A 22,810-nucleotide genomic window follows, 5' to 3' on the forward strand; every position below is an offset into this window, starting at 1 on the left:
TCCGGTTTGGTCCCCTGTTCCATCAGTCCCATTCCAACTGGACTTGGTGGTCTCCCGTTAGATCTGCCCCACCGTCTCAATGGGTAAACGCACTCCTCACAGTCCTGACTTCCTTGCTCTAAGGACTTCTAAATAGGGAAGAACTTCGGCCTCCATGAGTCCCCACATCTTCCTCTGCCGAGATGGCAATAGCTTCTATGACAGGTGATGACAGTGCCCCCAAATTGTAAGAGCTGCTTTGTAGAATTTGGACCTTCAGGGAGGTTAAGGAGACCTGGACAGGGCACCTGCTTTTGGGTTGTAGAGGCTAGAAAGTGCTCCCTATGAAGAGAAATAGTACTCGGAGAAAGGCTAGTCAACGGCCAGTGTTTTTGTCTTGATGCTCCTGCAGCTGTGTGCTTAAGGATTAAAGTCAGGCACTATGAGTGTTTGGGGTGGATCTCTCAGTCTTTTCATTGCCTTAAATCCCACTTTAGAGTTTTTATCTCAGTCCTAAAGCACTGTCGTCTAGGGAATGTGGAGACAGTACTCAAGGACCAGGTAAAGAAGCAGTGCTTGTCCCTCAGTGCTTCCCTCAGTTCTGCTTCTAATCATGTTTATACAGAAAGTCTTTAACGTTCATTTGTAAAATGGAAATCATGGTGGTCACCTGCTTTGTTTGTTGTAGAGATTTATGAGATTATAGTGATGCAGATTTCCTCCTATTTCTTCTTTACCGGTGTGTGTGTGTGTGTGTGTGTGTGTGTGTGTGTGTGTGTGTGTGTGTACATGCTTGCTTGTATATGGCTGCACATGTGATGTGTATGATCTTGTGTGCTCCTGCCTGCATGTAGACACCAAAGGCTAATATCAGGAATTCATTTTTCCTCACTCACATATCTGATTCATTTGAGGCAGGCTCTCTCTTTCAAACCCAGATTTGCTTAGATAGCTAGTCTTGCTAGTATCTTGCTCTGTGGATTTCATATCTACCTTTGCAGGCTGGAGCCACAACCTGGCATGTACTGAGTTCTGGGATCTGAACTGTTCACCTTAAGAGTCAAGGTTTTTGATGGTTCTGTTATAGCCCTAGCCCAATACAATTCATATGTAATGGAAAATAAGTCTTTTTGATAATTTAGCAGAAGATAGTCAACAGATGGGTTGAGGTTAATAAGAATAGCTACCCCTTCCAATTCCAACCCCTCAGCCTCAGCTTCTCTGAGAGCTACCAGTTCTCCCTAACCTCCTTTTGGACAATTATCTGCTACTTATATTGCTCCACACTCTATTGCTTTTCTTGAATTCCTATACATTCACTTGAAGGGCACCTCAGTTAAAAATTTAATTATATTTCTATATGAAAATATTTATATGAATTACTCTGAGAGACAGGAATGAAGAAAAATGTAAAGTCAGAGAAAAAGCCAAAACTAAAGTGAGTGCTTGCTTTTTCACACTGCTTTTTGACTATTGTTGCATAAGTGGTGGTTTAATGTCCGGGAACACAGTGGAGGGAAGAGGCTGAGCAACTGGGCATAGGAGGTATCATGAGGACTTTGGTCACAAGGTTAGAGCATTTATAGCTTAGGACACCATTAAGACTTGACTACAGTGAATCCTAATGGCTGTCTGTACTGGGTTATTGGGAACATGACTCAAAGTTACTGGAAAAGTAGTCCAACTGAACTGGTTCCTGACTGCCTGTTAGAACTAAATTTATTTTAAAATTCAGAAAGATTCTCTGGAGTTTAAAAACGAATTATAATTTTTCATGCAAGTTATATTTAGATAAGTAGTTGATTGGCAGGATTGGTAGGCATTGGGACTGGGACTAGAATGGAGGATGATGTTATATTTAAACATGTTCATTGGGGCTCTTGAAGCAATAACAGATCACTGACTATATGAATCCAAATATTGTAGGTTAGAGATACAGGTTGAACTGTTGTCAGGTATTGTGTGTCACATGAATGATGGAGATTGCTCGAAGAGAGTGGGCAGAGTAAAAGGGGGCTCTGAGACCTTATGAAAGATACCAGCATTTGATAAAATAGAAGACTAACAGACAACTGAAAAGAATCCAGGACTGTAGGTAGAAATTTCAATGCTAAGCATATCAATAACTGCAATGTTCCAGGAGAAGAGAGCAGTTCAATAGGGTGAGGCGATGAAGACAATGTCCATTGTATTTGGTAACTTAGTTGCTGGCAACCTTAGTAAAATTATACTCAGTGGAATGCAGGAAACACAAGCCATGCCAGTAATACATGAGGAAGCAATAAATACAAGGTGCAATAGTGTAGAAATATATTGCTGTTGTTTTCTGTCTGGAGACCTCTACTTAGTAGAGGACAGCCTCGAACTTCTGACCCTCCTGTGTCTACTTCCCCAGTGATGTGATTATAGCCACTTGGCTTGTTTGTGCTGTGCTGAGGATTGAACTCAGAGCCCTATGCATGCTTGGTGAGCCACATCCACAGCTTAATATTTGCCTCTTGGGAGGAGAACTAGGAAATGAAAAAGAGAGGTGAAATCGTAGCTGTAGAAGAACTGAGCCATTGATGGGTTCGAGCCACTTGAGAGATACCGTGAGTGGAACAAGCATCTTTGGAGGGAGAGCTTGACAATACTAGAAAGGAAAGAACTGAAGGGAGGTTTTTGAGAAGACCATTTATGGAGGAGCTAGAAAATAAAAGCAAGAATCAAACTTGGACAAGAGAAAATCATCGTCTAGTGAGAACATAGGGGGAAAGATTGGAGTTTGCTCATCTGTGCATAAGTTTTAAAGAAAAAGCTTGGGTTGAGAGGTGGGAGATAAAGTAATGTCTGTTAAATAGTTGCTTTTTCTTTGTGGAGATGATAGTGTAAGGATAAGATGCCAATAACCATGACTGAACTTCGACAGAAAGGCTTGAGTTTTCACTGAGGCTCTGGAAATGAGAGGAGGAGGGGAGGTCATCCGTGGGTCCCAGGTTCAAGTTCTATGGGGAGGTGATGGACCCTGGTGGTATCTATGTTCAGACAAAATATCAATGCAGACATGAACGTTTGGATCCTTTTTAAGTGTATATGTTCAGTTAAGATATAAGAATAGATTGCAAGTTATATAACAAATATTGATACGTAGGCCTAGAAATTTCTAAGAGTACAAGCAAAATAGAAGCTGGAATGTGGTTAAAGAATAAAGAAGGTTCATGCATGTTCTAGTTGCTTTTCTGCTGCTGTGACAAAACACCGTGACCAAGGCTTCATAAAGAAGGAAGAGTTACTGGGGCTTAAGGCTCTAGAGGGACCCAAGAGTCCATTATGGTGGGGTGACAAGGCAGCAGTCAGCACGGTGGCTAAAGCAGGCAGCTGAGAGCCCACATCCTTAGCTGTAGGCACAGAGCACAGAGACGGAACTACAAGTGGGGCCAGGCTACCCGCTCTCAAAGGTACCCCACCCTGTGATGTACTTTCTGGTCACATGTTACCCATAAGAGTCTGAGCTGTGCACCACTAATAGTTCATTGATTGTGGAGGGTCTTTGAGTATTCTCAATTGTTTTGGCCTTTCTCCAGTGGCCTGTTTAAGTCACAAATACGAAGGCTATGTGTAGGAATCAATTTATAGTGTTTTAAAGACAAAATTGAGTTCTGATGCTTTTGCTTGATTTTATATTGTTCTAAATTTGAATAGCTATTTGCTGTTAAGTCATGACAACCTATTTTGAGGGGGGCTATTATGTAAACTCGAAACTACTAGAATAAAGGAATTGAGTACCTTTTTAGGGGAAAGTAAGGTATGCTTTTGTGGTTACAAATAGGCCTCTAATTTGGCAGGCAAGCTAGGTTTTCTGAAGAGGGAAATCCCTTGCTGGACACTTACTGAGAAAAAGGCCTACTAGTCTGTATTTTTCCTGTGAGGTTTCTGGCTCATGTGTCTGGGAGTCATACTTGGACTACTGGCCAAACTCTGTCCTCTCTCTGGATTGGGCAAGGGAACCTCAGTCTCTGGGCACTTCCCCTTAGGGCCATAAGATGTGGGCTTGTAAACTTGGTGACCGGGTTACTTATCATCCATTCTTCAGCCCTCCCCAGATGGGGAGAGACAGAGAACCTCTCTGTTCTGTCAGAGACACCTCCCAAGAGTACTCGCAGTACACTTCCTGACCCACCTGGCAGCTTCTGCCCCTGCCCTTCCTTCATCCCCTCTAGCCCTGCTGCTCTCCTCCCTCCCTCCTTCCCTCCATCCCTCCCTCCCTCCTTCCCTTCATCTCCCTTTTCATTCTTTTTCTGCTTTTCCTGGAACTTGCCTATGACACTCAGGGTCAAACAGACTATTCATTCTCCAACATGGTTACATTTCTTTTTTTTTTTTTTATTGGCAATCTAGAAAGTTTAGCTGAAAATAATCCCTGCTTCTTCTTAAGAATTCTGTTGACTGGAGCCTCCCAACCTCCTTCAAGGTTTTAGTAGGTGGCCCTACCCCTTGAGGCTACCTGAAGGGGTGCCATGAATAAACTCACCTCTGCTGGAGATGTTTAGCTACCTGGTTTCAGGTTAAGATGGTTAACTACCATCTTGTGACATGTCAAGTGCAGCTTGCGAGGGCTGAGGTCCTAAGCTCACCTGCCTAATTCCAGGGTTGATGCTTTGTGGCAGATAAGACTCCTCTGTGGGCACCAGCCCTAAACGCAGAGACTGAAGCGATAGCTGGTTCTGAGCAGACTTGTGCCTTGATCACTTGGAGCTCCAGATTCTGGCTGCTGTTGTTTTCCCCAGGAACCATGTTTTTCTAAAAGAGCATGCGCACTCTACAAAGATTATGATTTCATTGGTTCCCCACACGTTAGCAATGTTGTTAAAACTGATTCTACTGCACTGAGTGAAGACTGAGGAAATACAAAGGCCTCTCTTTCTGTCCCAGATCCTGACTTGTCCAAAGTCCCCTGAAAGAGAGAAAACAAACGCAGTAAATTGCATTTCCTCCTTTACTCTTAAAACAGAATTCTGACATTGTTAACTTTTGCTCATGTAAAGTATATGGCTTAATGTCAGAGTCAAGGGGGCATCTGGTATACCTGTTTCTCCCACATCCTCACTTTACAGTGTTCTCAAGGACTCTTCAAGCCTAAGGCACGCCCAAGACATTGGTGGGTCTGGCCATTTGCCTGGCCCCTGAGCTACTGTGTCAGCATGTTCATTGGGGTTCCAGAGGTTCGGGGAGCATTTTCTTCATGTGGCACTTAACACCATGGTGTCGTATGCTGTGCCTTTCTCTGTCATGTTGTTGATGACTTGTGTAGATGCCTTTGGAGAAGCTCCTAGGCACATTAGGGCTGCGGAGCTGCTGTTTGAGAGCCTTCAGTATGGTAGGATCTGCACTGAACCCTTGGATACGGGATGATAGAATGACCATGCTCCTTCCCTAGAGACATATCAGGTATGGAAATGTGTTTATTATGTGGTTAGGGGATGGAGCTGACCTTGGTGTTCAGAGCAGATGGCTGTATTCTTACCTTGTAAATGTTGTCGTAACATACGACTAAAAGAACACATATGAAAAGACAGTTTTCAAAACCCACAAAACAACAAGATTTAAGTAAGGAAAAAAAAAGACGTAAAGGCTGGGGAGATGTCTCAGTGGGTAAATGACTTGCTGCATATTTAAGAAGGCCTGGGATTTGAACCCTAGCACCAACATAAAAGCTGGGATCGAATGTCCATGTCTGTCTGTAGCCTCAGCTACAATGGGCACTGGTAGAGACGTGAGGATTCCAGGGCTTACTGGCCTACATGTCTAGCCAGAACAGCTTCAATGAGAGACCCTGACTCAAACGGTAGAGGAAGGTACCTGATACCTAGCCTCAACATGTATACACACGGAGTGGGTATTGTACATACTCATGCACATATAAGTAAAACACACACAGAAATGGGAAATTATGTATTTATATTTTAATTTCAAAAAATATTATAGAAGAAGAAAAGGGAGTAAGCTTGTGAACAATAGATGAGTAGTGTTTGGGGATTACAGAGTGGAGCAACTCAAGAGGCTGATAAATTCTGTGGTAGAGATCAGGTGTAGATGTGCAAAAACCCATCCCGGATGGGGGCCTCCACTTGTAAAAACCCGAAGAGAGACGGTCCTGTAGCTCCCGTGCCACTACAAGACCAACCGCAAATCGGGTGCTAAGTCTGGAGACTTAAAAACATACACACATAGCCAGAGACAGATAGAGAGGGACATGGACAAGGGTCATCTTTGTTACAGGAATGCCAAGTGCCAAGCTTTATTGTGCTCAGGGACAGCTTATATAGGGATCATTTGCCACGCCCAGCTCTCAGGATCTTTTAGCTGCTGGTTTCATCATCCTGCCATCAAGGTCTTGTGCTCAGAGCAGCTGCAGGCAAGGTCTCATGCTCAGAGCAGCTGCAGGCAAGGTCTTGTGCTCAGAGCAGCTGCAGGCCAGGTCTTGTGCTCAGAGCAGCTGCAGGCAAGGTCTCATGCTCAGAGAAGGTGCAGGCAAAGAAAGTCAAGGGGAGACCAGGGATCTGCAGCTCCCAACAGCAGACAATAATAGCAATTGGGGTTGAGAGGTGCCTTGGAACCATAAGGTACATAGTTGCCGGAAGCCAGCCCCAGTGGCTGACAGGTCCCTAGAGGATGTAAGGGGGTCAGCGAGGGACGGAATGAGCTGGGCTTGATGATCAGGAGACTCCTGCAGCCTGAATGACTAGCAGCCAACGTGCTTCTTTATTCATACAGAATTCAGTAAGTATGGATAGATTCATGTTGTTCCAAAACACAGATCATATCATTTCTGGTTTGGGGCATGTGTTTTACTTTCTCTTGCATATCTTTTAGTCATCACTGATGAATTATGACAGGTCAGAGTTATCTTTTTAAACAATTTCCCCTCAAGTTTGGCATCAATGATAGAGTTATCTTTTATAATCATTCTTACCCATTAACCCCATAACCCACTTTTTAGAAATCTAGCGGCATATGGCAGCCTGTTCTCAGGCTGGTAGCTTTCGTGACTACAAGGACGCTAGCCCAAAACAAAGTCTCTAAGCCAGCCTGGGCACATAGCCACATCCCAAGTCATGCAGTACTAACTCCTAACGGTCAGAGTGCCCAAGAAGAATCCTCAGGCCAAAGCGGCTGCAGCTATTATTCAATCTGGCATAATGCAATGTTTGCATTTTATATCTATAGAATTTGCTTATGTGTCTAATCCTGGCATTCTTTTGTTCTTGGGTCATATGACACCACAGTGGCTCTGTAGGAGCTAAGTTTTCAAGAAAGGAAGGCCCTGGCATTTCATTCTTTTATCATCTTTCTACGTCCTTTTTTAATCATCAATACATGTCCCTGTGTAGGACAGAGATAACTTCAGGTAATCTAACTTGGTTGCCAAGTAATTGTCTGGGTGTATACCGGAAGAGACTTGCGATCTGATCTATGGCCAACTCCTCTAGTGACCCATTTAAATTGCTTTGTTTTGATTATCTTGTTCCTGAGTAAGTACAAGGACAGATGTTGCGAGACCATCTCATAGCCTCCTAAAGAGAACTCTGACTTCTTTATGGGTGTCACAACCTCTAAGGCGTAAGAAAAACCTTCAAGTAGATAAGGATATCTTCCTAAATGTGGGAGGGGTAGTACGTTCAGGATGTTCTGGGGAAGCCTAGAGGCAGTACTCCTGGAAGAAGGCATAGATGATTCATAAGAAGTTTCCAACCAATCCAATATCGCCAAACTGTGCAAATAATATAAGTCTCCTAAGTATGCAACAGGTGGAGATAATAACCAAAGGTGGCACAGAGGCCATCATGTGGCTCAGCTCTGCTGGCCTTATGACTTTTGCCATTCCTATTAGATATGGCTGTGCCACATCTTGATATTGAATTTGCTATTATTAGGGCAAAAATGTGACATATAGTTCACAGTCTGATCTGGATTTTGTAGATGAGGAAACACAGACCCAATTAGATCAGCCACCCCTCTGATAGAAAACCAGGAACATAATTCAAGTTCTTGGTCCTCAGTTCACACATTCTCCAACTCTGCACTTAGGCCAAAGCATGGGAAGCCACCAAATGTATGTGTGTTTGTGTGCTACCAACATGACCAGAAACCTTCTTCTGGGATCATATTATCTGATTTTTATAGGCTCAGTGTTTCAGTGTGCACCTCAGCACCAACACACAGAAACTGGAAGGAGACGTGGACTCATTCTTTCTTGATTCTTTTCTTCCTATTTGTACCTTCTTTCTTTCTACACAGGGTGAGTGTTAGGGTCAAGGTAACAATGAAGAGGTCTTTATGAACCATCTCAGGCTCTCAGCCCTCCATCGTGACTATATTTGTTCTCTCTCTCTCTCTCTCTCTCTCTCTCTCTCTCTCTCTCTCTCTCTCTCTTTGTGTTTTATTTACTTTTCCTTGGGAAACAGCTGATACTGGGGTGATTGGAGATATTGAGTTGGCTGAGCAGGCACTGGCACTTGCATCTGAATGACTCAAGTTCAATCCCGACACCTGCATGGTGGAAGTAGAGAACAGATTCTTACAAAGTGTCTCATGGCCTACACATATACACCAGGGACACATATGTTTATAGAAGAAAATTTTCAAGTTTATGTAAAGAGAAAAGCTGATAATCAAGTCTGTTTTGTTAACAAGTTGACTTCTGTGCATGTATCTCTGTTTACGTGTGTGTCAGTGTAGTGTATGTGCATGCATGGATAGAGGTGTACATGAATATGTGAGCGTGTGCATGTAGAGGCCAAAAACAAAACAGTAGGTGTCCTTCTTTATTGTTCTCCATTGTGTTTTTTGAAAGAGTTTCTCTTATTGAACCCTAGCTGAAAGATTCAGCTAGACTAGCTACCCAGCAGAGCTCAGGACCTTTCTGTCTCTGCCTCTGCTGCATACCCAGATGGGGTTCCAAACTTAGGGCCTTGTGTTTTGAACCGAGTACTTTCCCGACCAAGCTGCATCTCCAGTCTCCCATGCTGGCCATTAGATCACAGTGTCTGTTCTAGCGTGGTTTACTTTAACCTGATTTTCTGTTTCTGTCTAGATGGCGAGAAAGCTCAGTGTATTGGAAGTCCTTCTGATCATTTTCAATATAGTTGTATTGGCAGTAGATATCCTCTTGTTGCTTCTTGTGCTGGAGGATTCTCCAGGTAAGGGTGATGGTGGGTACTAGGCTTAGAGGATGGGCAAAGCAAGTCCTCTCTGGATGCCAGAGATACCATTTTATTCATTCATCACCATCCCAAATCAAACTATTTAAAATCTGTCTCCATGATTAGTTTAAGTCATTCTTCAATGTAAGTATTCTGTTTTTGCAACTTAACTTTGGATGTAAATGATATTCTAGGCCCTCTGAGTCCATTTAATGCGGTTTCAATGGAATCTGGAATTAGTCTCACCTGATGCCCGTGCCGCATTATACACAATGGAGCTCTGGGCGAGAAGGAGCAGTGCCAACTCCATCACTATGGAAATGGACTTTGGCTCAGAGGAAGTGGAGGGCCAATGAAGCCAGCCTTTGTGCATTAACTAACGTTAGCCTCTAACAGATAGCAAGACTGAAACAGTTGTGATTTCTTCCCAGATGCCGCCTTTGAAACTGCCCCCCCTTTCTCTTCCTCTCTTCCCCACCCACACACTCATGAAGGCATGCACACACAGAGGAGCATCATAGTAACGTCTTATCAATGCAAATGTTATATTTTAAATAATAAAATAACATATAACAACACATATAATATAAATAATTGTTTTTCTCTGGAAGCTGAGGTGAAAGTGGCATGCATTATTTTACTGCACTGGGTTACATAGTAGTGAGTTACATAGGCTACCCACAAAGCAACAACGATAACATAAAATAAAAAATTATGTTAATTAAATTTAAAGTTTGGAGTTCTGTTTGATAAAGTTCTTCACTGCTGCAGATGGGACACACAATGAACATGAGCTCTGCTGATTGCAGTGTAGTGAGGAGCTGTTGGGCAGCTTCCCGCTGCCCAGCTCCTGGCCGCCCGGCTCCTGCATGGCTAGCTTTACACCCGAAATAACAACACACAAATTGTATTCTTTTAAACACTGCCTGGCCTATTACTCACATCTTGACTAACCCATATCGAATAATCTGTGTAACACCACAAAGTGGTGTCTTACCGGGAAATATTCAGCATGTCTGACCTGGCGGCTGGCTTCATTGCATCTGCCCCAGAGAGGAGAGGTGGGGCAATTGTCTGAGCCATCTACCTCACCTCCTTTTTACTGTTCTGTCTACTCCACCTATCTAAATCTTGCCCTATCAAAAAGCCAAGGCAGTTTGTTTATTAGCCAATGGGAATCCTCCATCATTGCAGGATCTGCCTGTGCGTTGTCCTCTCTCTTCTCTCTCTCTTAACCCCATCCCCTGTTTCTCTTTTTACTTATTCTTCTCTCCAGCAATTCATCATGACTACAGCCTCCCCTTAGTCTCCTCCACCCCCCTCAGTACTCTCCCCACCTTCCTATTTTGAGCCTGTTTCTACTTCTTCCCTAACACTTTTTTTTTGTTGTTGTTGTTTTTCGAGACAGGGTTTCTCTGTGGCTTTGGAGTCTGTCCTGGAACTAGATCTGGTAGACCAGGCTGGTCTCGAACTCACAGAGATCCGCCTGCCTCTGCCTCCTGAGTGCTGGGATTAAAGGCGTGCGCCACCATCGCCCGGCCCCTAACACATTTTTAAATCACAAAAGAGATTACCACCTATTGTCTGTGTCTCTTCCCTTACTTAGCATAAAATTAAATTTCATGTGCTCATGCATGTTAGAACACTCTCTGATCCATCCAGAGCAGTTAACTGCTTTAGTTGGTTTTACACAACTGACTCTTTCCTTATATTTTTTGAAGCTGTGTACCCATGGGTTGAAAAGAGAAATCCTGTTACATGTTGCAGGACTTCTTGTTTCCCCCAAGACTGCATATATTCCACTGTTTGTAATACCCATATTCTTTGTCCATTCAGCCTTCAATGGACATTGAGGATGTCTGCACATCTTGGCACTGTGCATCGTGCCACAGTTATTGTGCAAGTGTAATATCTCTTTAAGGCTTAAACCTCTAAGTATTCAGAAGTGGTATTAAAGGAGCACACAGTAGTTTTGGTTTTAACTCCTTATCAGTAGCACAGAAGGATTCAAATTTTTCACATCCTCACCTGCAGCCATATTGTCTTTGGTTTGGTCATAGCCATCTGAACTCATGGGAGATGGTACCTTTGCTCTGATGACACAATGGTTTTGATTTTTAAGTTCCTGGTGATCAGTGATGTTCAGCATCCCTTTGCATCTTTTGGCCACTAGTAGGTTTTCTTTGGAGAAATACTAATTAGTTTCTTTATCCAATTGTAAAGCAAAATAGACATTTTGGGCCTTTCCTTGTAGACTCTGGAAACTAATTTCTTATCGGACATCTGGCTTATATCACTCTCTCTTTGTTGCTGTTTCTCTTAGTTGATGGCTTCCGCTCAGTGATTTTGGATTTTGTATGGTCCCATTTGTCTAATTTTGTTGCCTGTGCTTCTTTGCAAAGTCGATTACGATGTTATTTTCTGATTTTCTTCCAGGAATTTTGTAGTTTCAAATTTCATGCTTAAATAAATCATTAATCCAGTTTAAACTATCCCTCCCAGAGCCATATGACAGTAGAGATATACAAGGATCAAAGGCACTGGAGAGTCCCTGTTATACCCACAGTAACTGCTGCCTGGAAGTGGGTGAAATCCTGGCTTGGATCACTCATGAAGCCTCTGCCTCTGCCATACTTTGTTATTCTTAAGTGGAAGAAGGCTCAGTTAAGTTCTGAAAGACTGAGACAATAATACTAAATTTGAGGGAAAGTATACATCTAAAGGAATATCAGAAATACCTTCTGTTCTGTACCACAGTCTATTGAAAAGGGTGGAATGAAGTTAAAGTGAAAGCCCAGTATGGTGACTAATTCTTAGAATCGCAGCACTGGGAGGCAAATGCAGGAGGTTGCCATGAATTCAAGGCCAAATGGGCTACATAATGAGTTCCGGATCAAAGTGAACATCTGTTGAAATCAAACAAGCAGACAAATAGACAGACAAACAACCCAAACATAAACAAATAAATCAAAAATCAATGGACTAATTCAACTGGATATACCCATGCAGTAGAAAAATGATACTGGATTTCTACCTGGCAATTTATGTGGAAATTAATTAAAAATAGATCAAGATCTAAATGGAAGACTTCAAACCATGAACCTTTAACAAACAATGCATAGATAAGAATATTCAAGACCTCAGATTAGGTAACAGTTTATTAACTGAGACTCAAGCACAGAAACCAAAGAGGAGGGAGGAGGGACAGCCAGATTGGAATGAAATAAAACTGAAAATTGTTGGCCTTTCAATGACATTTAGCTGAGAAAAACATAGGCCACAGGAAATACATTAACATTTTCAAATGACACAGATTTACTACTTAATATCTAGGATGCATAGAAAATACTACAACTCATCTAATATTGTTGCTCTTCTAAGTGGATGTGGTTATTAACATGGCTCCTAATGACTCCTCACTGTGCCCATAGATCAGTGTTTTACTCAGCCTTCATCAGAGAAGCTTCTTCCTGCAGTAGATGACAATTACCACAGAGGCCCTCAACTGGTCAGTGTACAGAGAGTAAGAGATTGTGGAGTGCTCGGCCCAAAGGGGGATGAACATACCACAGTCCTCTCACCAAAACTCAGAGAACCCTGAGGAAAAGGAGGTAGAAAGATGGTAATAGAACCAGAGACTCCAAAGACACAGTCAGTTCAGTGCACAACATGGAGGTTGCACATATGAACTTACAGTGTTCTGAGAGCCTGCACAAGACTCATGTAAATGTAAGTTCGACAAAAATCCCAGCATGGAGTGGGGAAGTAGGCACAGAATACCACCATTTTATGTAAAATAACCAGAATAGACTAATACATGGGGTCAGAAAATAGATGAATATTTTCCTGAGACCCGAGGAAGAGGTGACTAGAAAGAGATCACTGGTAATGATGTGATTTCTTCTTGGTTTGATGAAAGTGTTCTAGAGTTATTGGTAGTTAACGCTTTCCCAAGTTTGTAAAAACTAATGAAAACCATAGTGTTTAAGCTTCTATTGCTGTGATAAAAATCAGGACATCAAAACTAACTTCAGGAGAAAGTCTGTTTCAGTTTAAAGTTCTAGATAACAGTCCATCAATGAAAGAAGTCAAGACATGAACTCAAGCAGGGCAGGAACCTGGAAGCAGGAGCTGATACAGAGGCCCCGGGAGGGTGTGACTTACCACCAGCTTTCTCCTCCTGGCTTGCTCAGCCAGCTTTCTTATAGCACCCAGAAGCACAAGCCCAGGGGAGGCACTAACCCACAATTCGTTGGGCCCTCCCACATCAACCAGTAATTGAGAAAATGCACTATGGACTTGCTCATAGGTCTTTCTTGGGACATTTTCTCAATTGAGGTCATTCCTAAATGACTCCAGTCTGTGTCAAATTGACATAAAAAACTAGGTAGCACACATAGAATTGCATGTTTTATGGGACTGAATGTCTGGTAAAAGGATTATATGTCTTAAAAAGTCAACAAACTAATTTAAAAACGAAGTAATTTAACATTTGAAGTGAACATCATGTATAAATATTGGTATCAGCTACCAGTGATTTGATTGGAAAACAGACCTAGAATCTGTACATGTGATTACACCACAAGTATGAACTTTGGTCTCTACTTTCTTTACAGGTTCATTTACTCCTGATTGTCCAAACATTGCTGAGTCAGAAAGAATAGACTGTGCACCCGGCAAGGTGGTGACAGAGGTCAGTCATGGAGTCCTACAGGGTCTGTTAATTGCAAAGGGAGAAATGGTGGGAGAAATGGGTCTGATGGTTCTACAACATCTTGTCTTGATGATAAATAAAATAAACAGCTGCACTAAGGAAGTACAGGAAATAGGCTGGAAAATGAGATACAGGTGCAGACAAGTTCCAAAAACCAAAGTAGAAGCAAGATACCAGTGGCTGGAGCCACTTCTAGGTGTGGATTGACCTTGGAGAGGTTAAACGTTTGTGGGCTAGCCTACCGTTACTCTAGAAGTGGGCCAGCAAGCAAGTGTGGTTGACTAAGTCACCTGAATTTATGTCACTGAGTGTAACAAGGGTCTTCTAAAGTTGAGTATTTGGCAACTGAGATCCCAATGGACATGTGTGAAGAAACAGATTTCACTCCTGGCTGATGTTCATGAGAATAGCAAATATTTGAACATTGTCTTCTTGTGACTGTGTGACCTAAACCATAATAGTGGTGTTTATTTAGATTTCATTTCTGTACCCTGTATTCTACATTTGATATCTAATTTGCTATAATTAAGTAGAAATTATGATTGTTAATTAAATTTCAGTTTTCAAGAATTGGTATCTTAGTATATCTTCTCACTAAAAAGAGATAGACAACCTCTCTTTTATTTTCTATCTATCTATATCTATCTATATTTATCTATCTATCTATCATCTATCTATCTATCTATCTATCTATCTATCTATCTATCTATCATCTATCTATCTATCATCTATCTATCTATCTATCATCTATCTATCTATCTATCTATCTCTCTATCTATCTATCTATCATCTATCTATCTGTGGTTTTTCAAAACAAAGTTTATCACTATATAGCTTTGCCTGTCCTGGAACTCACTATGCAGACTAGGATGGACTCAAACCCAGAGATCTGCCTGCCTCTTCCTCCCAAGTAGGGAGTAAAGGAGACCATACTTGTGTGTGTGTGTGTGTGTGTGTGTGTGTGTGTGTGTGTGTGTGTGTTGTCCTTAATGTGCGTTTTATTGGGAAGTTCTTTCTGGGTATTTCATAGCTTCAGGGATTTTGGTTTTGTTTCTGTTTTTTTTTTTGTTTTTTTTTTTTTTTTTGTTTTTGTTTTTTGTTGTTTCTGTTTTTTAAGACAGGTTTTCTCTGGTTGTTCTGGCTGGCCTGGAACTCTGTAGACCAGCCTGGCATTGAACTCACAGGGCTCTATCTGCCTTTGCCTTCTGAATGTGGGAATTAAAGGTGTGCATTACCACTATCCAGCTGAAGCTTCAGTTTTTATTGCAAATAGAGTTCATTGTTTTTCTAGCTGATGTTTATTTTGATTATGACGGTGCTTTTCTCATTAATGATTATTTTATATTATTACCTTTAATTTAAATTATCGTTATTTTGTATAATTGTTGATTAGCTTAAACTTGCTACCATTTCTCAAAAAAAAATTTTCCTAATTTTTTAACTGGAGATATTAATTGTGGGTTCATCCCGAATAATAGCTGACACTTCTACTATGTTTTAATATTTGTTATTCACTCACAAGCTCCATTGCACTTTGCAGTTCTTGGAGAAATATTCACATAAGTGATGATGCTCAGAAACCCTATCATTGCACAAATCTTTTTTTCTTAAATTTGAAGGCCCTCTCTTTTTTCAGTGGAAGATTTAACAGTGTCCAGGAAGGACTATGTTATTGTAGGACTGAAGTGTTATTTTCTTCTGTGGAACTGGTACTTAGGGCCAGAGTTTTCCTCTGACAGTCGAAAGAATTGTCCAGGTCAACTCAGGCCTCCTGAATGGGTTTGTAGCTTGCTCCGAGATGTGGAACTCCGTGTGACCTGTAAACCTTACCCTGGGTCTAGGCAGTTTCTGGCCCCTGTGTGGACTATAGAATTCTCTACATGGCCATGGAAATGACCCTCAGTCAGATCTGATCTGCACCCTGGTGCTGGTCTGCAGCCTCTGCTCCAGCTGCTGTAAGGTGTTGACCTCTCACTCCCGTGGAGTTCCACTCGGCCCCACCCTGAATCTTCAGTTGCCACTGCCTGTTGAAGCCACTGTCAAGTGTGAGATAAGGCTTTTTATTTCTGAATTGTTGTGGTGCCTTCCCTGGAAGACGACAGTTTGTAAGTGTGGACTGGCTTCTGGTATCTGATTTTTAAATGACTCTGTTGTCCTTTCTTACAGACATAACTACAATAGGACCGGGATAGATCTCGTGGGTCCTCAAAGTCATTACCTTCAGTGTATGCATTATATACGTTGCTTTAATTTTTAAAACTTATTTAATGATTTATTCCATCTAAATATTTTTAAATTGCAAGTTTCAGTTTATTATTAGTGTAGATTGGAAGCTGATTTTTGAATAGTGATTTTGCAACCAGAAGTTTTCTTAATTTACTTCTAAGTTCTTCTCTATTTTATGTAGACCTTTTTGAAGTTATGTAATATGATAATATTCTTTCAAAATAAAGATAAAGTTTTTTCTAACATTATATATACACATATATATATCACTTCTTTTTCATCTCATGTACACACGAAGAACGTTAAGTTTTTTCATATCTCTGAAAATTCAGTAAGTTTTGAGATCTTTTTTTAAAGTCAATAATTCAACCACAGTAGCTTTTAGAAAATTAAACTACATAGAGTCCGATTTTTATCTAAGCATACGAAATAGTGTTGTAAAATGGTAAATATGGAAATGAGATTTCCTAATTTTGGAACAAGTTGTATACATCGCTAATAGAATTTAAGCACCGGTCAGAAACTCAGTTGCCACAATGCTCACATCACACAGAGGTGAGCTAGCTGATTTCCAGGTGATTTCCTAGTTGGCTGTCTGCTCTTAAATTATTTTAGCTATTTTTATCTGCTTGGCAAGTGGCACAGGATCTATCTGGGAGGTGACTTAGGGATACAGTTTAGGGTTATGTGGTATTACGGTGATGGGGTCGGGGAAACAAGGAGACTTGTTGGGAGTCCACACCGAGAGCGCAGACGTGAGTGTAAGAGGGCTGTCTGGTGTGTTGAGAACCAAGACGGAAAACAGGGGAGCAAGTATGGGGAAGCAATGTATGAAAGGGACGTAGAGTTTGGAGTACTGGTAATTATTTGTCTCCAGGTTTTGACCTTTGGTATATGGGACTGAAAGAAACACTTAGAACAGATTGCACACACAAAGACTATGTTTATCTGGAGAGTGATTATTCTTTATAGAGGTCTGTAGACTTTGACATAGTTTATAGCAGTGAAACTGACCTTTGGGGCTTCGTGGACCTCAGTTTCAGAGGTGGCAGATGTTCTCAGTGTCTGCCTCAGAGGCAGCTGGGACAGCCAAAGTCTGTTTGTTATGTGGAAAGAACAAGGCAAGGACTGTTTAATTTGGGAAAATAAATGCATATTTTAAAAGACAGTATAGTTAGAAATGCTAATATTTTCTCCATAAATATTTAGATGATAGTCATAAAAGTCAGTCTGGCTTTTCAGAGCAGTTACATCTATTGGCATCTAAAACTCTTGTCAGTAATATTCGGAAATAAGCAATGGGATGGCATCCCCTTAATCTTCATAATAGAACCTATGCCACATGCATTCTTTTTAACAAGAGTCAGACATGTGTACAGAACAAAACTGGAGAGTCCCATTGCTATTCTTCTTCTTCCAGATTCCTTCCCTAGAATCAAGATAACAGCTTCATGTATGCCCTTCTCTTGATCTTGCCATGTTGTTGTTTCCTCTGTCTATCTCGTCCTGGGGCTTTAAGAACAGATTTACCTCTTACACACCTGGCACGCCTTCTCATCCCACCTAGACTCCAGCTTGGGAGAAACAGTTGGTATGCGTTTCCCTCGCTTTGGGAGACGCTCTACTGGAACACCCAACACATCCTGCCATTCCAAACTCATCCTGCCATTCTTATTATTTTAGTTGTCTTGATTTACAACTAAGCAGTCAGTCAGTTTAGTGAAACACAAGCTAATTCTTACTTATCCGTGGTACCAGTTTTTATCTGGTAAATGTAGAACGTGTGTTGGATGGCTAGATAACTAGATGAATAAACTGAGGATGAGTACATGGGTGAGTTTAATTAACACCTATCTCAAATTTTCCCTGAAATAACATGGGTTGTAAATTAGTAGGTAAGGAAACCTCCCTTCCTGTATTTTATGTAACAACAGCTCTTTTCTATTTTTTTTTTTAGGATGTCTGCAGATGGCAGTATCAATGCTGCTGGAAGCAAGTGGCAGATACCAAAGCCCCTGCATGCTTCTTCCCTAAAAACTGGGGTTATGAAGTCACCAGTGTCATTAATACAAGCACAGGTGAGCACTGCCTGAATCTAGTCCTAGAAAGTCAGTGTTTGTGGTCCAGCCAAGGTAGCTGTTAAATGAAAGCTAACACTGTCTCTTGTTCTCATTTATTAGCCTTAGGGTTTACTGCTCAGTTGAAAAAGTTGTCAACACCATCTCATTTTGGAAATGATATCGTTGATGCCCACTTCACAGCTGAATATCAGGCAGCCAACCGTTTTCATTTTAAGGTTAGTGAGGATGTTACGCACTGGATACAACTCTGGAGATAGTGATGCCTTACCCTCTTCCTCTCTGTAGTAAGCGAGGGTGAATGTACAGAGGGCTCCTCTCTGCAGACATCGCTGGAGGAGATGGGCAGGCATCTCTATAGGACGCACTGACTGGATGATCAAAATCTACAGGAGCAAGATTTGGAAACATTCTCATGGGTCACTACTTCAAAAGCAGCATTCCCATAGATCTACAGGGAGGTGGTCTTGCTCAGAATTGCATTTTCTACTTTTCTTTTCTCAGATCACTGATTCCAGTGAGTTACGCTATGAAGTCCCTCATGAAAACATCAACCTCATGAATGGGACTGCTGATGCATCTACTTTGAGCTACTCTGTAGAGGTCATCAAAATGCCCTTCAGCATCCGAATAATACGAAAGAGCAACAGAAAAGTCTTGTGAGTTTCTCCACACTCTTTGTCCATCTTTGAATACAGAATCCCCATGTAGCTCACTCTGACATACACAGCAAGATGAGTAGGACATGGAAATGAGTCGAAACCGCTTACTAAGTTTCATATGTTCATTTATAGTAAGTATGCATGCACTTACGTATGGTTCGCATGTAATATGGACTGGGGAATTTTATTGTATGAGTTATTCACACTTGTACACAAACTTCCCCGTCTACCATTTCAAAGTATCATTACCTCTGAATCTTAGCATTTGGCACCTAACGCCAATTTGAGCTTATATCATAAATTGCATGGTATAAAACACAAATAATATTTTATATGAATAATGTCCAAAAAAAAAAAAACCTGCCCTCAAATCTGGTCCTAGCGGTCCCCTGTGTGCTACAGGGCAGTATGCCTCACTGCTTCCCCAGAGTGACCTGTGCTAGCAATACTTAGCATGCACAGTAGCACCTGGAGTTGTCAAGCTGCACTTGTGTTCTTCCTCTGGTCATAAACCTGTGATGATGAACCTATGACACGCTCCCATCTTCAAAGAGTTGATGATATCATGAGAACAACACTGGAGTCAGCGTGAAAAGCGGTGCTAAATTCCTGAGGTCACTCATCTCTGAATGCTTGTGGACAGGCAGACGCAGCTTTCTGCAGAGCCAGAGTGCTTCCGTGACTCTTATCCTCTCCCCCATTGCCCAGGCTGGACACAGGCATTGGGCCCCTTCAGTTTGCCCAGCAGTACCTGCAGCTGTCTTTCCGACTGCCCAGCTCCAATGTGTATGGGCTGGGGGAGCATGTCCATCAGCAATACCTCCACAACATGAGCTGGAACACCTGGCCCATCTTCACCAGAGATGCCACTCCCACAGAGGTGAGGTTATACTCACCCTCACCCCAGTTTATGGCTCCCAGTCAGGAATACCCACCCTTTGCTCCCAAAATTAGCTGACAAAAATACAGTTTTGGGGAAAGCTTGTTATTGGGTTTAATAGACTTTTAAATTAGAAATACAGAAATTTAAAAAAAACACTTTTTTTGAAAATAAAGTTTAGTAATTACATAAGGTAAATAAGATAATATTAAAAAAAAAGCCAGGCCTCTTGGTGCCATCACATAATCACAGTTATTCAAGAGGCTAAAGTAAGAGGATTGCAATTTAAAAGCCACCCTGACCTACAGAGTAAGCTCAAGACCAGTCTGGGCTACTTATTATGTCCCTGTCTCAAAATAAAAACCATGAAAAAGAGTAATTTTAAATGTATTATAAAAAGAAGATAAGAAAATACTTTAGCAAAAGTGATGCTTTCTTGCTTTAATAATTAAGTATTTAGGCAAGAATATCAGTTGGGTACCATTATCAGTGGAGTCTGTAGATGGAAAGTTTCTCTCTGCTCTTGTACTGCATGCCAGCATGTTTCAAAGACAGCAGTATTGTCTGTTTCTTTCATTTCATATAACATTTTGAGCTATGTTATTGCAGTATATCTTTTCTTAATAGTATTCAATTAAATAATATACAATATTGTGTTCCTCCATTTATTATGACACTGTCATTTTGGTACAACACTTGATTAAATGCTGAGCAAGTATAAACATGAAATTTTGGTTCCATGAATCGTATCCATTTATTTGTTTGTTTCTTCATTTATTACAGACAGAGCCTTGTTATGTTGATTGAGCTGGCATGGACCTCGTTATGTAGCATAGGCTGTTTTAAAAGTAGTTATTCTCTTGCCTCTGCTTCCTAAATATTGGAGTTAAAGGTGTGGTCCACCATAACTTTCAGAATAAATATTTTAAACACATAATCCTGTTACTTCCTTCCTGTTGGCAGGGCATGGCTAATCTGTATGGAGCACACACATTCTTCTTGTGCCTTGAAGATACCAGTGGGGCTTCTTTGGGGGTTTTCCTTTTGAACAGCAATGCCATGGGTAAGAAGCATCTTTTTATATATCTATTTCTGGATAGATTTAGGGTTGCTGTTCTTAGTTCTAAGAATTATGTTTACTGTGAGAACCTCGGGTAACAGTCACGTGTTGCACGTATGGTGCGTCTGCTGAAACTGGAGCATGACAGCAGTTGAGCCTGTTCAGAAAACCAGCTCAGACTGGGGACACTTGGCTGAAACCCACTTCAGGGACTTCCTCTGACGGAATGTTTCTCCTAACATTGTGTGGATGATAGGATCCATTGTTGTACACACTCCGAAGATACCTGTAGACTCACCCGTGTTTCGGGCTGTCTGCCTGCCGGCAGCAGTCTGTGATTGTGCACTGTGTCTCATAGCCCCACTCAGCAGTCATCGTCCTTCAGCTTCTAATTAGTGATATGGCAAGAAGCCTCATTGATCTAAAACACATAGCTGTCATATATATGACTAGATATGAGTTATATCTATATAGAGAGATATATCAAACTCACCTAGTCAGTTTCTAAAATATTTTTCCTTTGGAGTAAACCATTTTTAATAACATAGAAATTTATTCTAATGTTGCCATATACAATCAAATTTGCTCTTTTTCCTTATAAGCAACATGAAACAAACAAAATTTCACTTTTGGTGGGTATCTTCTTCAAATTAACGGAGTTCAGGTAAAACGAGTCTATGTGATTCATTTTCCTTTGAAAATTGAGCATAATTTGGGACAATTCAGCTATTCATGCTTCTGAGTGATGCGTTCCTTTAGAAGATTCTTTTTTGAATATTTAAGACCTTTGATATGATTCTAGTTTTATATTTATTTATTTATTAAAAATTTCCACCTCCTCCCATCCTCCCATTTCCCTCCCACTCAGCCTCCCTCCAGCTCTCCAGTCCTAAGAGAAGTCAGGGTGCCCTGCCCTGTGGGAAGTCCAAGGCCCCCCCCCTCCATCCAGGTCTAGGAAGGTGTGCATCCAAACAGACTAGGCTCCCAAAAAGCCAGTTCATGCAGTAGAACCAAAATCCGGTGTCATTATCATTGGCTTCTCAGTATGCCTTCATTGCCAGCCACATTCAGAGAGTCCGGTTTGATCACATGCTAGTTTCAGTCCCAGTCCAGCTGGACTTGGTGAGCTCCCATTAGATCAGCCCCACGGTCTCAGTGGGTGGACGCACCCCTCCCGGTCCTGACTTCCTTGCTCATGTTCTTCCTCCTTCCCTTCAGAAGATTCTAATCATTTATTTTAACCCTTCAAGAGGTCACTCTTCAGCCTGCTCCTGCCATCACGTACCGCACAACCGGGGGCATTCTTGACTTTTACATCTTCCTGGGAAACACACCAGAGCAAGTAGTTCAAGAATACCTGGAGGTATGGGTCTGCTCTCCCTACTGTGGGGCTGTTGCTATTTTTTATATATTTGAGTTAACAAGACATAATTTGAAATTTTATTAGTAGATAGCATGGATATAAATTCTGAGCTTACAAATATCTCATAATTTTTTCTCAACTCTAATGAATTGGTTGGACGTTTTCTGCATCACTGAAGGCACCATCCAGGAAGCCTTGAGAAATGCAAAAAAAGCACTTAATTCTGTTTGTTAGACATGTCCATTTACTATATGCCCTTGTTTCTCTGGGTATAATCAAGCATTCCAAAGACCTGAGATCACAAATCCACAACAAACATTCAATCAAGAAATAAATAAATAAGAAAGAAAGAATGATATGAAATGGGAGAAAAACCTCTGATTAGGAGGCAGGGACTCTTAGAATAATGTGGAACAGGGTTCTAGTCGTCTTAGAACGTTGTCTTGAGATACTCAGAAATCATGAATACTTCAAGCATGTAGTATTTCTTCACTCATCATACCCTTGATCCAGAAGTTTTTACTCTTTCGCCATTGCCACATACCACCCTCTGTACTTGTGTGAGTTACCTGTATGCCACTCAAGCTCCATGAAGGCAGAAATGCTGCTTGCTGTGTGTCGTCATACTCTCAGTGCCTATGGGGGACCGTATTATACTGCAAACAT

The 22,810-nt window shown here is 41.4% G+C and overlaps 1 protein-coding gene and 1 long non-coding RNA gene across 2 annotated transcripts in view; one reads left to right on the forward strand and one right to left on the reverse strand.

Moving 5' to 3' along the window:
• LOC119806652 lies at positions 1 to 13,385 on the reverse strand. Its single transcript, XR_005284250.1, has 3 exons — positions 13,329 to 13,385; positions 4,490 to 4,912; positions 1 to 274 (listed from the first exon to the last, which is right to left on the reverse strand). It is a non-coding gene; the product is annotated as an uncharacterized LOC119806652 (long non-coding RNA).
• The window catches only part of Mgam2 (maltase-glucoamylase 2 (putative)), a 77,901-nt gene continuing 64,143 nt past the window's right edge, over positions 9,053 to 22,810 (forward strand). Inside the window, exons 1-8 of the mRNA XM_038318491.1 lie at positions 9,053 to 9,170; positions 13,778 to 13,854; positions 18,059 to 18,179; positions 18,282 to 18,397; positions 18,684 to 18,838; positions 19,550 to 19,721; positions 20,685 to 20,784; positions 22,032 to 22,144. Coding sequence (XP_038174419.1) covers positions 9,053 to 9,170; positions 13,778 to 13,854; positions 18,059 to 18,179; positions 18,282 to 18,397; positions 18,684 to 18,838; positions 19,550 to 19,721; positions 20,685 to 20,784; positions 22,032 to 22,144 — 972 coding nt within the window. The remainder of the gene's footprint in view (positions 9,171 to 13,777; positions 13,855 to 18,058; positions 18,180 to 18,281; positions 18,398 to 18,683; positions 18,839 to 19,549; positions 19,722 to 20,684; positions 20,785 to 22,031; positions 22,145 to 22,810) is intronic.

Source organism: Arvicola amphibius, chromosome 2 (assembly GCF_903992535.2).
Source record: "Arvicola amphibius chromosome 2, mArvAmp1.2, whole genome shotgun sequence".
Classification (NCBI taxonomy): domain Eukaryota; kingdom Metazoa; phylum Chordata; class Mammalia; order Rodentia; family Cricetidae; genus Arvicola; species Arvicola amphibius.